General features: G+C 43.0%; 1 protein-coding gene across 1 annotated transcript; it reads left to right on the forward strand.

Annotated features, from left to right (window-relative positions):
- The first annotated feature begins 8,953 nt into the window (after positions 1-8,953).
- LOC101173158 (receptor expression-enhancing protein 5) lies at positions 8,954-14,397 on the forward strand. The gene is made up of 5 exons (XM_004075122.3): positions 8,954-9,154; positions 9,293-9,386; positions 10,183-10,321; positions 13,678-13,846; positions 14,078-14,397. The coding sequence occupies exons 1-5, from the start codon at positions 9,037-9,039 to the stop codon at positions 14,125-14,127; spliced, it is 570 nt and encodes a 189-aa protein (XP_004075170.1). The 5' UTR covers positions 8,954-9,036; the 3' UTR covers positions 14,128-14,397.
- The last annotated feature ends 999 nt before the right edge of the window (positions 14,398-15,396 follow it).

A 15,396-nucleotide genomic window follows, 5' to 3' on the forward strand; every position in this document is an offset into this window, starting at 1 on the left:
CAACATCAATTTAGATGCTCAATAAATGATATATCTCAAAGAGTGTTTTGCTCTACTGCATACACACACACACACACCCACACACACACAAGGACAAATAAAAATAGAGAAACCGCTTCAAAAAGTTTAAAACAATGGCAATTCACATCATGCTCTGAGAGTTATTTCTTTGCAGCATCAGTCACCTTCCACTGAGGGCCTAAAAAGGCTCCTCAGAGGCAGACTGGAGGGAGAGATCTCCTGAGCTTCCTCCACAGCCACACCTCTCAGCAGACACACCCACTGCCAACAGGTATGAGTCCAGGCATGGTTCATGCAGGCGGATAAAACACAAATCAGACTTGTTCCTGTTTTTCCAGAGAGCTTAGCTGCTCTTCTGGTCAAACCAGTCTTTTAACTTTCATTATCTGCCCACTCGTTAGATCACTCTGAAAGATTACTGACCTGTATAATGAAACAAGCAATCTTTGGCGTCACCACAAAACCACATATTTAAACAGAGGTGTGGCAAAGGTAGACCGACAAAACTACTTTTTTTTTTTCTTGGTGCTGCTTTCAGGATCATCACAGAAAATTGCCTTTTAATTTGTGATTTTGTGTTTTGGCTTCAGTTTTTACAGCTGTTATCCTTCCTGGCCCAACCCACTGACTTTATGGCCATGTCACTGCAGCCTCTACGTACATTTTGCTGATTTTCCACGTATAAGAGTTTGGTCTTTGCGTGATATACCTAATACATACAAGTTTCTTGCGTTGTTCATTCATCGATGTGCGCAGATGTCCTTTAAGGGTTCCGGCTGACGTCAATTTGGATTCGAGCTGTTGAAAGTTAAAGACACAAACTGCGTAACAAACAGAATTTATGTGCATTTATTACATAACTCTCACGACATTGTGCTCAATTTTTGCTAGATGCATACGCAAATTTGTGGATTTCCACGGCAGCTCCATGTATGTCAGACTTTTCACGCATGTACCACTGATGTATGACTCTTATCAAGTATATGGCGCAAATATCACATTACAGTTACGTAAATGACGCACAAATCACTAATGAATGGCATATAAAAGCGCAATGATTATGCACATTCATGTTCAGTTGATTTACGTGGTGGATTCGTACTTCTTCCGTGATGTTAACTTGGTTCCTTCCTGATACATCTGTGAAAATTTCACGTAAAGACCACAACTTTTCTCACTTTTTCCTCGTATATTCATGAATGGCCAACTTTCATCTGTGTGCAGTATGCACTAAATGCACGTAGTGTGACACTGCCTTTACCTACACTTGGGACTGGGACATGGAAGCACTAGAATGTACCCATGTGTTTGCAGTAACTTACAGGACCTGGTTGGTCCAGGTTGAGTCCCATCCAGGAACCAACCAGGTCCAACTCGGCTTACCAAGGTCAGTGGTGTCCAGGGTGATGCGGCTTTGCTGTTATTTATCACAAACAAAGTAAAAGCTGCTCCTGAGTCCTTATCGTTTATCTGAACCCCCCAACTGCATCCTCTAACACAGTGGTTCCCAGCCCGTGTCATTACTGACCGCTGATGTTTATGCACCGGACATAAGATCAGATGATAGTTTAGCAGAGACTCAATGCAAACAAGTATCAAATGTCAAGATGAACTGACAGCAGCTGAAGTCAGACAAGAGGCCAAAATGTTCATCTGACTGCAGAAAGCATCAAAGACAGGATGTTGCAACATGAGCTAAATATAAAGTTTCTGTGGGTTTATTTTAGACACTTTAGTGTCAAGAAACCGGACCTGACTGCTGATATGCACCCATGCTTCTCTAAAGAGTACTGGAGCCTGAAGAGGATCATGGATTATCATGAGAGAACAAGAAGCATTTGATGTTGACAAGTATCTGTAGAAGCTTGTGCAGATATGAGTTTAGTAGAAAAACCCTGAAATTTTAAAATGGAGCAGAAACGTTTGCAGCCAAAGAGACGAGAACAGCAAAGGTCAAAGAATCAAACAACAAGATGCACATTAAAAAGAAGCTGGAGCAGATAAGCGTTTACACCACAACTTCCTCTTCAACATGCATAAGAGTTGGTGTCATCAGTGCAGAGAGAAGCAGAGATAAGATGTTTCTGACCATGACTGAACAAGTATTTAATTCTTCAAAGTAATGGGGCCTGGAAAGAAAGGCTGCTTTTTATTCATCTTCTAATGAGGTTATTAGGTCAAACAACAGGAAGAAATGCTCCTATTAAGTGCAGATCAAGGCAAAGAAATGTGAATTCAAGATGAAGGTAAAAACTAATCAGCCTCAGTAGTCATGCTTTTGTTTTTCAGTCAAATGAGAGACAAAAAATAGGAAAGAACGGCAGAAAAATGACACATTCACAATAAAAACCAACAACTTTTTGTTTTTTGTACTTCAGAATTAGCTGAAGTTATAAATAAAGATAGATTGAAATTTAAAGAAACGATTTTTAAGGCCAGAACTTTTAATCAAACCATTTGAAAAAGCATCTAAGCTTCTTTTAGTAATGGACCCGATCAGCAAAGTTTTTGTAAAAGCAGATCTTTGACCAGTTTGACAGTGGATGGAGATTAAGATTAAGATTAAGATTGGTGAAAAGAGACCAGTGAGAGCTGGACTGAGTGACTCCTCCCCCCTGGCATGCCAAACAGGAAGTACGCTGCCTCCAAGAAGCTAAAATCCTATAGACTTCTATTGGTCAGAAGAACCATTCTGATACCTTTTTTTACATTTAACTTATTTATTGCAAGTTATTCAAGTTATAAACTGGCCAATCAGATGCCTCAGTAACAGGCATCTGATTGGCTTGTGGTGTTTTACAGTTTTACAGTTTTATTGAACTGGACAACTATTACGACTGAGAAGAAAGAGCTGAGAACCGCAAACGTTTTTGTAGAAGCTTAATCAAGTCTGAAGTTTTCCCCCAGTGCTGCAGATGAGAGAGGAACATTATGAAGAAGACGATTCAGAGCATCTGTGATGACATCCCAACCAGAGCTGGTATTGTCATAAACACACAACAGAACTAGCAACTTGCTTTAATGATATTGCCATGCAACTTTAGTCACATCTCAAGTCAAACTCGAGAACTTTACTGAAAAAAAGTCATGGCAACAACCAAACATGGCAGTGGTAGTGTGATGGTGTGGGTTAATTTCTGCTCTACAAAATCCTTAAGGAGAATGTCTTCCAGCTCATAAATCTTTGGGTTTTTATTTTCACCAAATAAACCATTAGGATTTAAACAAGCAATAAAGTTTCTACTTTGGTTATCTATGTGCACTGTTAAACTGCATTTTACCTGAATCCTTCAAGTTTGACAAATATACCAAAAGAATTGGGATTTCAAATGTGTAAAGACACTACAAAACCTCCAAAACGTGCTGCAGTGCTGTGCCTGCTGTGTCCTACAGCACCAAACAGAAGCCCCTCCTACCGGCAGTTCTGGACTGGACCATGGACAGTCTGTCAGTCTATATACAGTGTGTGGACTGGACTGAAGAACCAAGTCAGTCACTGGTTTTATAAAGAATCACTCTGGTTTGGTCTGACAGTACTTCACCTATCTTTTTATATATTTATTCATTTTGCAACAGCACTTAAATGTTTTGACACGTGACACACGGACAGGAAGAGTTTCACAAAGGAACTCCAGCCCTTTGATGCACAGTGGTCTATACTGTACAGTGGACAGCTACCAAAACGTAACTCTGTCCTTAATGCACTGGTTTCTGTGGTGGAACAGCATGCCAGTCACGGGAGTGCTCTCTGCTGCCATAGTCCGTTGAGTTTAATTCAGTGGTCAGTCAGTGTAACTGCAAGTAAATTCACTTTGAATCCAAGATGACCATAATACAGCCACCCCTCATCCCTCATGACCACCGCCTGCATATCCTTTCAATCCTTCACTAGAGCCTCACTAGGAGAAAAAAATGATGATTTACAGTAATATCAAAGGAAGAATAGTATCTTTTTGGAATAATATTTTTTTTACAAAATGTAGAAAATTATGATTAACAATGTGTCTAACAAAACAGACATTATGTATCACCTACTATATTTTCTAGAGAAATCATGTGATTGCTTAACTATTTCTTGTGACTGTTTAGGTTATGAGTCGGTGTAAAACTGTTGCATCTATAAGCTATTTATTTCACAAATACATTACTGTGCAGATTTGCTGTAGTTTGAGTTACTTTGTGTAGACTTCAAACTCAGTAAAGAATAAGGCAGCCTACAGAATAGTGCATGAAAGGCCATCCAGCCCCTGTGATGATGAGTGCAGTGATAGCAGTGATGATGATTAGCGGCCAGAGAATAACAGACATAGGAGCTGAGGATGATGGAGATACAGACAGTCAGGATGCAGAAAGTGAGGATGATAAGGAGCAGGATGCAGAGGATGGTCAGCATTATCTGGGAGCTACTCCTCCTCTACAAAGCTTCTGTGGCTCGTGCTCTGATACATAATGGCACCCCACCGCAAAGCAAAAGTGGAAGATCGAGTGGGAGCTGCGAAATGGAGAGCAGTAGACAAAAAGCCTGTGAGGTCAGGTTTGGCACGGGACATTGCTGGTCCTAACTCATGGAGGTGGAAAATGCAAACAGATGCCGTGATGCAAGAACTGTATCTGCATGCAATACAGTGTGCAACTGTGGCCTGCTGGTTTTGCAAAGTTTCATACAGCCTAAAAGTGATAAATATGGAATTATAAGGAAATACAGAGACTGGTGTAATAGGACTGGAAAAGTCTGGCCAGGAATTACAAGGGCGGGGCAAATCTGGTAAAAGCAGAAATTATGGAAATCCTGTGCTTTGCAATCTTTGTTGGGATAGTACACTTATTGAAACTTTATATTTAATGGACCGATTCATATCAACATATCAACATCAGGTGCAACTGGTACAGCAGAGGCATGCTGCAAGGCGCTTACAGAGGAGACGGTGAAACGTGACATATGACGTATAGATAGTTGGGAAAACAATGTGAAAAGCAATATGTATCATGTTAAAAGTTGTCTTAATGGGCCTGCATTCATCTGACCTAATTTCAAAGGGTTGCTGTGTCTTGTTGTCGTGGTTGCTACATTCCAACTGCTCATCATGTAATGCTCGGCCACAGTGCCCATTTAGGTTCAGTTGTTCCGCACTGAGCACGGAGGGTATTCTGACTGAAAAAAAACTGCAAGCTGTAGCTCAGTCCGGTTGGAATTGAACAGAGACCACCTCAAAAGATGGTTCGAAAGTGGTTCCTGGTCCCAGCACTGAGCCCTGAGGCACACCATGGAACAGGGGAGAGACTTCAGATAATAGACTTTTAGCACACATGAGAACAGGTCTGTTGGAGAGATACGAAGAAAACCACGAAACACCAGTCCCAGAAATACCTACATCATTTTATAGTGGACGTAATAATGTCATTATACAGTGAATACAGTGTATCGACCAGAGTCTGCAGCCATCAGCATGTCATTAGAAACATTCAAGAGAGCAGTCTCTGTTGAGGGCAACTTGCAAGACTCAGATTGAAATAATGAGAATGCCATGTTTAGTCACAAAAAATGTCAACTGAACTGCTGCCAATTTAGGTATTGGCCTGTTATCGCTTGGCTCCAGTTGGTGCAAATTTGGCTTCATCCGAATTTAATTTAATGCTCCCAGTTTGAAAGAGTTGGGCATAAGACTGTCCTCTATCCCTGTGGAACCGTTATGACTCACAATAATGTTAACCTATCAGGGAAACTCAAACACATTCAGGTGTGAGATTCATTGCTGACTTTCTCTAGTTGTCTTATTTAGGGTGAAGCTGTTCATCTGCAGTGTTGAAATCGACCAAAAGTTGGTGAACTGTTTTTCAAAGCATAAGAAGAAATATTAGTGAGTATAATCACAAAAGAATACAAGTTACTTTATTAGTTCATTATGTTTTATGTCAGGTGCTGAGGTGCATGCAGTCCACTGGATCAGACATTTCTACATTTATAAAATTGTTTTTTTAAACAAAAAAACACTTTTTCCGTTACTGTTGAAAAAACACTTAAGAAAAAGATCTTGACCAAGGCTTTCATGATTCATGCATCAGCAGGCTAGAAGAAATACTTTGTAAAATTGGTAAACCTGTTAAAACTTTCTTCAGATTTTTATATTTAAATTAAAACTCGAAATCTCTTTTGGAGCAAAAGTGTTGCTTATGAATTCATGAATTTCTTCATTTTGTTTCAGTGTAATCACTTTAACAGGTTACACAACCCTCAGTCAAGAATCTGCGACTTGGACACAGCCACAAAAACCACAATGACCAATTGTGATCCGTCATGTGATCACATGATAAAAAAATGCATGAAGAATCTTCTGGATGCCACAGGGGGATTATAGACCGGCTGTAGCTCCAAACTAAACCAGTTTGACGCAGAGTCTGGAGCCCCGATCTCTGAGATGCTTGTTTGTAACACAAATTGACTTTCTTACGCAAAAGTTGGGGATTAACACACGGAGGAGGAGGAGGAGGAGGCGGATGCCTCCTGCGCCTGCGCAGACAGCACAGGCGCCATTAGTCACAAAGGCAGTTACCAGAGCTCAGAGGAAACGTTTGCCTCCTCTGATCTCTGAGAAAAGTCTAGAAACACCTTTCTGATGAAAGGACGTTCGTCGCTACAAATTCTTCAAAGATTTTACAACAACTGTGGTCCGACAGAACTTTGTCTGAATTCAGTCCGTCTAAGACAAACTGAAATTTGATGCTGGCTCACATATTTTCAAGCAACTTCCAGATTTTCTTTTAAAGAAACCAACAGCTGAGCAGACAGTTGAGAGCTGAAATTTTTTCAATTTCCAGATTTTTGTAGAGACCAATTTCCAATGGGAGCTGGACTGAGTGACTCCTCCCCCCCTGGCGTTCCAAGCAGGAAGTACGCCGGCTCCAAGAAGCTAAAATCATATAGACTTCTATTGATGATTAAAATGCTGTTGCTCAGTCATTCTATTGGTCGGAAGAGCCATTCTGGCTCTGATACCTTTTTTAACATTTATTTTCTTTAGTGCAAGTAAATCAAGTTTAAACTGGCCAATCAGATGATGCCTCAGTAAAAGCTTGTGGTGCCCGCTGACCCCCACCTTGAATGTTTGATTGACAAATTCTCCCGAGCTGCTTTCAGTGGAAGGGGAGTGGACTTAAAAACAAGCTCACTCCTGATTGGTGACAGTAGTTGTCTCGCTCAATCCAGTTCTACTGTACAGTCAATCCTCCAGGATGGAAGAAGACGCTGCCACAACTCTTTCCTGAGTTAAGCTTGTTAGTGGCGATGTTTTCTCCCACTGCTGCAGATCAGAGAGGAACACGATCAAGAAGAAGATTCAGAGCGTCTGTGATGACAACCCAACCAGAGCTGGTACTGTCATAAACAACAGAACTAGCAAACACAAATGAACTCAAACTTCTGTTGACATTTTTTATTCCCGAACCACACGGAGGACCAGATCAATTTTGTTATTGGCCCTCATCACATAACTCACATAACTCGTCACATAACCCCTTAGGCGTACCTGCTGATAATACATTTTTGACATAGGAAGTGACATCCCACCCACCAAAATGATGACATCACAGCAAGAGAAACCATAATCCACAAAAGAACACACGAGTTGAAGATATCCAAGGGAAGTTTGAAATTATTATTGGATGGCCACAGGACCTACGGCTTTGGTGGCCATTTTTCTTTTGGCAAAGTGGGACATTTTGCCACATTTTCCCACAATTTGGGAACAAAACTTTTTTCATGCATCCAGTCTACTAACAAAACTGAAGTTTTTTTTAACCTTTGACCTGGGGAGAAGGACACAATCCTGAATTTTCCTAAATAAATCACCTTTAATACCTTCTACAAATTTAAACTCCTCACATACATATGTTGTGACATTGCAGGAAATACACAAAGAGTAGTATTACAACATCAACTTGAAGGATAAAACATAACCTTGGACATAGAAGGAATTTGAAAGAACACACACAGATATTATTTTTATTGAGACTTCTTACGAATACGAAACAGATCAGTCGGTTGTGAGGTAGGTGCATCTCGATTCATAACAGATTCCCTTGGTGGCGGTAAATGCACCAAAACATTCAGTGCCAACTGCCATAAAAGAAAAAAGAAGAAAGAAATAAAGAATCTATCGCTTTCTCACTCCTTGAGCATCATTGGGAAACTACTTTGGGGAAAAAAGGTTATTTTAAAGATAGTACATTTTGAACAGTCTTAGGGTAGCAGGCTTCAATATAACTCACTCAAACAAATCAGGAATGTGGGTGTGGGAGATTAAGCAGTTGATTTCGAAACTTTTCATAGATCTGGATGACTAAACTCACCTGATTCAGGTAACCATCAGCAAACAGGGCAGGGACTACTAGAAAGCAGACAGGGTGGCAGGTGTGGTGTAGGGTTGGGCAGTCACTCTCTTATCTAACAAGCTCCAAGAACTGAAATGACAGTTTCCTCCTTTATTCAATGTTTCGATGGGGGGTTGGTGGTTGTTGCATCATTTCATTAAGATTTGTTGTAGGTGTCTTTAAATACTGCATTGTTTGACGTTAAAATTAACATTGACATGTTATTGACCAAAATGCCAGTACATTGTACATGATTGGTGAAATGTATATCAAATTCTTTAAGGATTTGGTTTACACTCAAAAACATTTAATTTAAATTTTTTTGAAGTCTTCTTTCATTCTGTGATTGCTTTGGTTTTTATTCAACACCAGTTTGTTTAAATTTTTTTTATATTACTTATAATTTTGTTCTAATAGTTAAGATTATCAAAAGGTCAAAACATTGTTGTTTTGTATTCAGAACTATGTTTCATCCTCATATTGTATAGCTATAAATGTTGTATTTTTGTATCGTACCCTACAAATGTCCAATAAATAAATGAAAGATGCTCTTATTCTGAAGGTGCTCTCGCTTGATGCTGCTGCGCATGCGCGCCTCAGTCAGTCGGGTGTGGCAGACTTTTCTCAGCGTTTCGCATCTCCGCAGTCATGGCGCAGGGCCTCCGGGAGCGCTTCGAGCGCTTCCTCCATAAAGACAACGCGCTGACGGCCGTCCTGGCCAAACTCGAGGCCCGCAGTGGAGTCAGCCGGACCTACATTTCTCTCGGTGAGTTTTTACCTATGCTGAGCACCCGCGCGCGAACCCGTTAGCGCTCGCGGGGATTCAGCATCGTTTTGTGATACACGATGATGTCGTCATACGGTGACGCGTGTGCGCCCCCCCCCCCCTCCTCCTCCTCTCCAGGTGTCATCGGAATCATCGCGGTGTACCTGGTGATTGGGTACGGAGCATCCCTGCTGTGTAACCTCATCGGGTTCATGTACCCCGCCTACATCTCGTGAGTGCTTTGATGTTCTGAAAATACCCCTCCCCTAGGCAGAAGACGCTGTCAGATTGTCCCGCGTGCGCGCTCGCTGACACGATCACATCTGCATCCTCAATCTGAGTGGGAGGAGCCTCTAGTAACTTAAATGCCACCGTCCGCGCATGTGTTCTGTTGTGAAGAGGCAACTGCCGTGAATCATCAGAAAGTGGACGGAACCGCGCATGTGCAGAGTCAGCATGAATGAAGTAAACAAGCATCAGCTGTTCTCTATGGTGGCCCAGAGAGATCAACATGACAAAATTCCAACGCTGAACGCACGTGCACGCGCAGCATATGCGTGAACTGAGAAGAGGAATTTATTTAAATGTGTTCGCCAACAGGCCGAAACCCATTAATAGACGAATTCACAGACTAAAATCACAGAATTTTCATATAAAATATACAGAATAATTATAGTAAGACTGTAAATAACGTGAATAAGATAGAACAAACATTCATTATTTCAAATTATGTATATACCTTGTCAAAAAACACGATTTGAAATGCAGGCGTCACCATTGAGCTCACCACTGACACAGGAAGTTGGCTTCGGCATTGAAATTCTGTGTTTGCTGGTAAGAGGAAATACACACATGCACTAGATGTAAGTGGTTGTGCCATCTTAACATAGATCCCACCAAGTGATGCCTTCTGGGCCACCGTAGTTTTCATATGACCTGCATTCAGAGCACACATCCAGGCACACGCGGCCATTTCCAAGAGACGGGGCTGCTCCGGCGCTTCTCTGACTGCAGCCATGTCTCTCCAGAATCAAGGCCATTGAAAGTGCCACCAAGGAAGATGACACCAAGTGGCTCACCTACTGGGTGGTGTACGGGATTTTCAGCGTGGCGGAGTTCTTTGCTGACATCTTCCTGTCTTGGTTCCCATTCTACTACATTGGAAAGGTACAGAATCGTGGTTTCAGATTGTTTCTTGGCTTCTTGGGCTAGCTCAGGCAACGGCGCCTTTCTTGTCTTTCTAACAAATGTCACTTTGTGTATAAAAAAAGATCAAAACACTTCAGATACAGAGTAAAAACCCACAATCTTTGCATGTGTGTGTGTGTGTTGCATTAAGTTGCAAACATCAGAAATATCATAGAAAAAAATGTCAAACTGTGGCTGTAAAGAAGCAATAAATAGCACAGTGGAGTGTCAAACCTTCAAACTGAAGGATGAAAAGTGTCAAATGAACAGACCCTTAGCCAGCATTTATCTGGCTCCTCTGACACTGGAGGCAGAGGATCCAAAGAACACACACAGAGGCTGCACATTTTCTTAATACCACAGACACACACTTTGTGATCACCTCTAACGGCCGTGGTCAGTCCGTGGAAGAGGGTAAAGTCAAGCGGACCGTAGCGGGGAGACCCGAACCCGAACAGACGTTATGCAGCCGTGGACGCACTCACAAGAACAGACCTGCAGTTCCATGGTTTCCTGTTTCAAACACATGGATTTTATGAACGGCGTTAGCTTTCAAACGCATTTTAAACGCTCTTAGAGACGGTTCCTCCAGGATCCTGCAGGCAGTTTTGCTGCTGCACAAAAGCCTGAAGCTGCGGCAGTTTGTCTAAAGAACAACAACAATTGCTGGTAATTCTTTTTTCTGAAACTTTTCAGCTGAGTTATTAAAGTGCCATATTATGTAACTCCACAAATGATTGAGGAAATTCCTTGTTAAACATTGATTTATTTGAAAATGTAATGGTTTTTGTGCGAGAGCAACTGTAAATCTTGAACAGTTATTTACCAGCTGCACAACACAAAATGATAAACATCATGTTCATGTTGGAACAATGTTCAAAAAGTTTGACTAGATTTATCAACAAACTAACTTTAAACAAATAGTTTTATCTTCATTTCTCTTCAGTGAGACGTGACTTTTGGTCATTTTCACCTTAATTCTTGTTTTCATTAACTTTGTTGACACTAATATTTAATACATTAAAGTCAAGCTTTTTAAGGTTATAATAATCATTAAAACCAAATTGCTCCCCTCTGCCTTCCAGCCAGCGCTCAGGTCATGTGACCAACAACCAAATCAGTCCAGCAGCTCGGTTTTATGACCAGAACGTTTTCTCCGAAACCAAATGAGAGGAGAGATGGCGGTAGTTTATGACCATGAATCGACTTGACCAATGAATCGTTTGATATTTCTACGATCCAACCAGATCAGTCTGATCTGGACCTGTACTGCTATAAAATCATTCCAAAATGAAATAAATTGATTATAATCGATGTTGGAAAACACCGTTTGGATTCAGACATGGTAGGTTTATTTTACTCCAAGGTAAAAAGGACCAATCACAGCGGACAGCACACATGTGATGTCATCAAAACGGATCAGTCCATCATTCCAGTCCAATGTGTGGAAACCCTAAATTCAGCAAATTACAATACAATCTTGGGTTAGGGACGGCTGTGCTAGAATGTTCTAAGAATGTTCCCTTTGGATTCTTTGGATGTGGAAAAACAACAGTGGTGAACTTTAGGAAACTAACATGTGAATGGATTTGACATTCATTCTAGTTTACTGGTTTGTTTGGACACAGATTTCATTTAACTTGATGATCTGGAAGAAATCCAAGAATCTGGAAAACTGTTCAGTAGCAGGAATTTCTGTCTGAGTCTCACTGCTGGAAGTTTGGATGAAGATGATCTAGATCCGTTTTCGGTCAGAGTATCAACAAATATTGGCGATGAACCGGATCGGAAACCACAGGTTATAATATGAATCGTTAAAATGAATCGTTGTGCGATAAGTAGTTTAGCAGGGCTGAACCGGGTCACCAACCACAAGTCTAAAGTGGGATCCTGCAGATTCCAGTGCTGTGAGGACGACCACAGTATTAAAACTCAACGGAACCAGCAGACCAACCGGACCAGAACCGAGCTCTTTTACCCAAACCCCCCAGGGTTCACGTTCTTCCATGTTTCTGTGAGGAGGTAAGGTTCCTCATCTGTTCTCAGTTCAGGTTGTTCCAACAACAGCAGCAGAACCGCGGTTTGGACCGGGACTGGAGTCCACCGGAACCCGATGCTGTACTCACCGCTCTGCCAGGCATTAACGGCCTCAGAACTTTCTCACGGCTGTCATGGGTTTGATCACTGGAGTGGCTTCAGTAGATAACACCCCCCCCCCCCCCCCCCCCAGGCCTCAGAGAACTAAGAGCAGACTCCGCCCCCTGCTGGATCTGACCTACAGTAACCTCCCTCTCACAGAGACTCAGAAACCCGACTTCCCTCCATCCTGTTGCTGCCTCCGTTCTGCAGGTGAAGCCGGGATTTCCAGGTTCACCCCCCACCCCCCGTCAGGTCTGGTCTGAGCCTGGCTTTAGCTGAAACTCAACGTAATCCAGAAAACTGCAGCTCCTCCATGCTGTTCTGCAGAATGAGCTGCTGGTTAATGAGTGTTGGACTGAACCGGATCCAGCTAACCAGTGGAGCGGTTTGTCTGAAGGCCCGCCCACAATGGTCACAAATGGAGTTTGACACTATTTTCATGCTTATAACGGACCAATCCAGGACCAGAATAAGAGGACGACAATAAAATATTTTATTCAATAACATATTTAGTCAAAACAGTTTTAGAGTAAAGGTAAACAAACATGGAGCAATTCACAGGGTTAAATCCAGATTTTCTCTAATTGACGGCAACCTGATTCAGTTGTGGGAGGGGCTGAGTCACAGCTGCAGGGCCATACAAAGACACACAAACCTAAGGGACGACTTGGAATCATCAGTTGTCCTATGAAGCATGTTTTTGGACTGTGTGAGGAAACCCGACACATGCACACATGCAGGTCTGGGATTTGAACCAGGGCCTTCTCACTGTGGGGCAAGAGCGCTAACCACTGCACCACCCACCATGCAGCCGTTCTCGACATAGACATTCAAAATTCTGGTGGCTGTAATGCTTGGAGGAGTTTAGAGGGTTGATCAGCAGAACCTGAGTCTGAATTTGGGATGGAAATGCCTGATATGAGAAAGCAAATGTTGGTTCAGATCCACACGGACGGATCTGAACTGAGCACGGATGTGAGCCACACGTCAGGCTGTCAGACGCAGATCTTTGTTTCTCAGGACCGACAGACCCCTGAAGGTTCTGGCTCTTGGTGGGAGGGAGGTGTCTGCTGTCTTTTATGAACGTGCAGGTCTGACCCGGTCAGAAACTCCCTTCTTTGAAGTGTTTCCGAGCGTTTGAGCTCCTGGTCTTCGTCACCAACGCCCCCCCCTCGGTGTCCTCTCTCTCTTCGCAGTGTGCCTTCCTGGTTTGGTGCATGGCTCCCATCCCTTCCAACGGGTCCGTTCAGATCTATCACCGCATCATCCGGCCGTTTTTCCTGAAGAACGAGGCGACGATCGACGACACGGTGAAGAACCTGAAGGACAAGGCTTCAGACGCTGCCGACAAGATCAGGGATGAAGGTGGGTGGAAGCTGCAGCAGGAAGACAGGACTCGCACCTGAGGTCAGGTGACACGGTCAGCTCAGGTGTCAGTACACCTGCAAGCGTTGAGGCCTCACCGGCAGCGTTAAAGCGTAGAGGCAGAGATCAGCGTGAGGCTGCAGCGCTCCTCCTCCAGAAGCTTGTGTTAGTTTCGGTTTCTCTGTCAGGGAGCGATGCTAAGACGCTACACTTTGTTTCATTTCTCCACAGCCAAAAAAGCCACAGCTAACATCATATTTGAGGAGAAGAAGAGCTCCTGAAGGAGGAGGCCTGACTCCACGGAGGCGCCGGTCTGGTCCTGGTGTTCCCATGGTTCTGCTTCCTGTCAGTGAAATGTTCTCATGATAGAGATCAGCCTGAGCTAAATAAAAACCGCTGAAGTGAAGCTGCTGCCTGTCTGCAAATATCAACCTGTCGTGATAAAACACATTTGAATCCTCAGATTAAAGTTTAGTCTGTCAGACCTTTGGGTGTGTTCATGTATGAAGCAGCTGATCAATAAAAGCTACGCATAAACGGAGTTGGATCCTAAAACCATCTGGATGTTTAATATTCATCTGTGACCCTGAAAGAAGTATCACCACCAAAGCATCCGCTCACCACACCAATGGAGTCGACTTCCAGAGATTTGGGTTCAAACTGAAGCCCCTCTCCCTGCAGAGCGTGGCGGTACTGGCTTGAGCTGATCTCCCTCTCAGTGCGTCCCTCATGTCCTCTGCCCCGGTGGTGGGTTTTCTCTGCCCCGGTGTCCAGACGGCGTTCTCTTCACCTGACTGTCAGAGGTTGGAGATGCCGGCTTTTCTCTGCACTCTTACGATGACAAGACTCTGGGATTTTTGTCCCTTCACAAACTAGAGCCGCTCTCACTGGATTACAGAAGCAACTGTTCAAAGTTAAAGTGAGGGGGAGCTGCAGACACAGCTGTACCCAGGAAGGATTTGGTGGTTTAAGCCCCCAACTCAACCCCTTAATGCTGAGTGTCAAGCAGGGAGCCATTGGGTCCCATTTTTCGACTCTTTAGTATCACTCAGCGTGGATTTGGACCCATGACCCTCCAGTCACAGGGCAGACACTCTTCCACAAGGCCACTGAGCTGCTAACCCAACTGCATCTCCTTTTAGCAGTTGTCAGCCCCCGTGGTCTCCCTCTGCTGCCTCCTGGTCTCTATCGGGGACACTTTAGCAGCAGCGACTGTACACTGTAAAAACAGGTCCCATAAAATTAGGTCCTTACCCCATTAGCAAATTTTCTTTAAATAAGGAAAACAATCTGCTAATGAGGTCAGAAAAATAGTCTTGCAGAGAAACATGATTTCACTGTGCAACACTTCTGATGAGACTTTTTCTTGCAAGACAGAAAATAAGACCGTTTTTCTTGAAAAAGGGTCTTTTTACTCTCCCAAGATTCTGTTTTTAGTGTACGCTCTCTGCTGATAAACCTGCTTGTGAACACGGGAGTCGCCATTCCTCATAGTGAGACATGGGAATACATTTCGGGAAAGAGACTGGGTTGCTTGTTATATCCCAGTC

Source organism: Oryzias latipes, chromosome 12 (genome assembly GCF_002234675.1).
Source record: "Oryzias latipes chromosome 12, ASM223467v1".
NCBI classification, from domain to species: domain Eukaryota; kingdom Metazoa; phylum Chordata; class Actinopteri; order Beloniformes; family Adrianichthyidae; genus Oryzias; species Oryzias latipes.

Bases quoted from the DNA above. Each gene is read 5' to 3' on its own strand.
- LOC101173158 (XM_004075122.3), top strand. From the start codon at position 9,037: ATGGCGCAGGGCCTCCGGGAGCGCTTCGAGCGCTTCCTCCATAAAGAC. The intron at 9,155-9,292 runs GTGAGTTTTTAC...CCTCCTCTCCAG, and splicing joins CCGGACCTACATTTCTCTCG to GTGTCATCGGAATCATCGCG. The intron at 9,387-10,182 runs GTGAGTGCTTTG...ATGTCTCTCCAG, and splicing joins ATGTACCCCGCCTACATCTC to AATCAAGGCCATTGAAAGTG.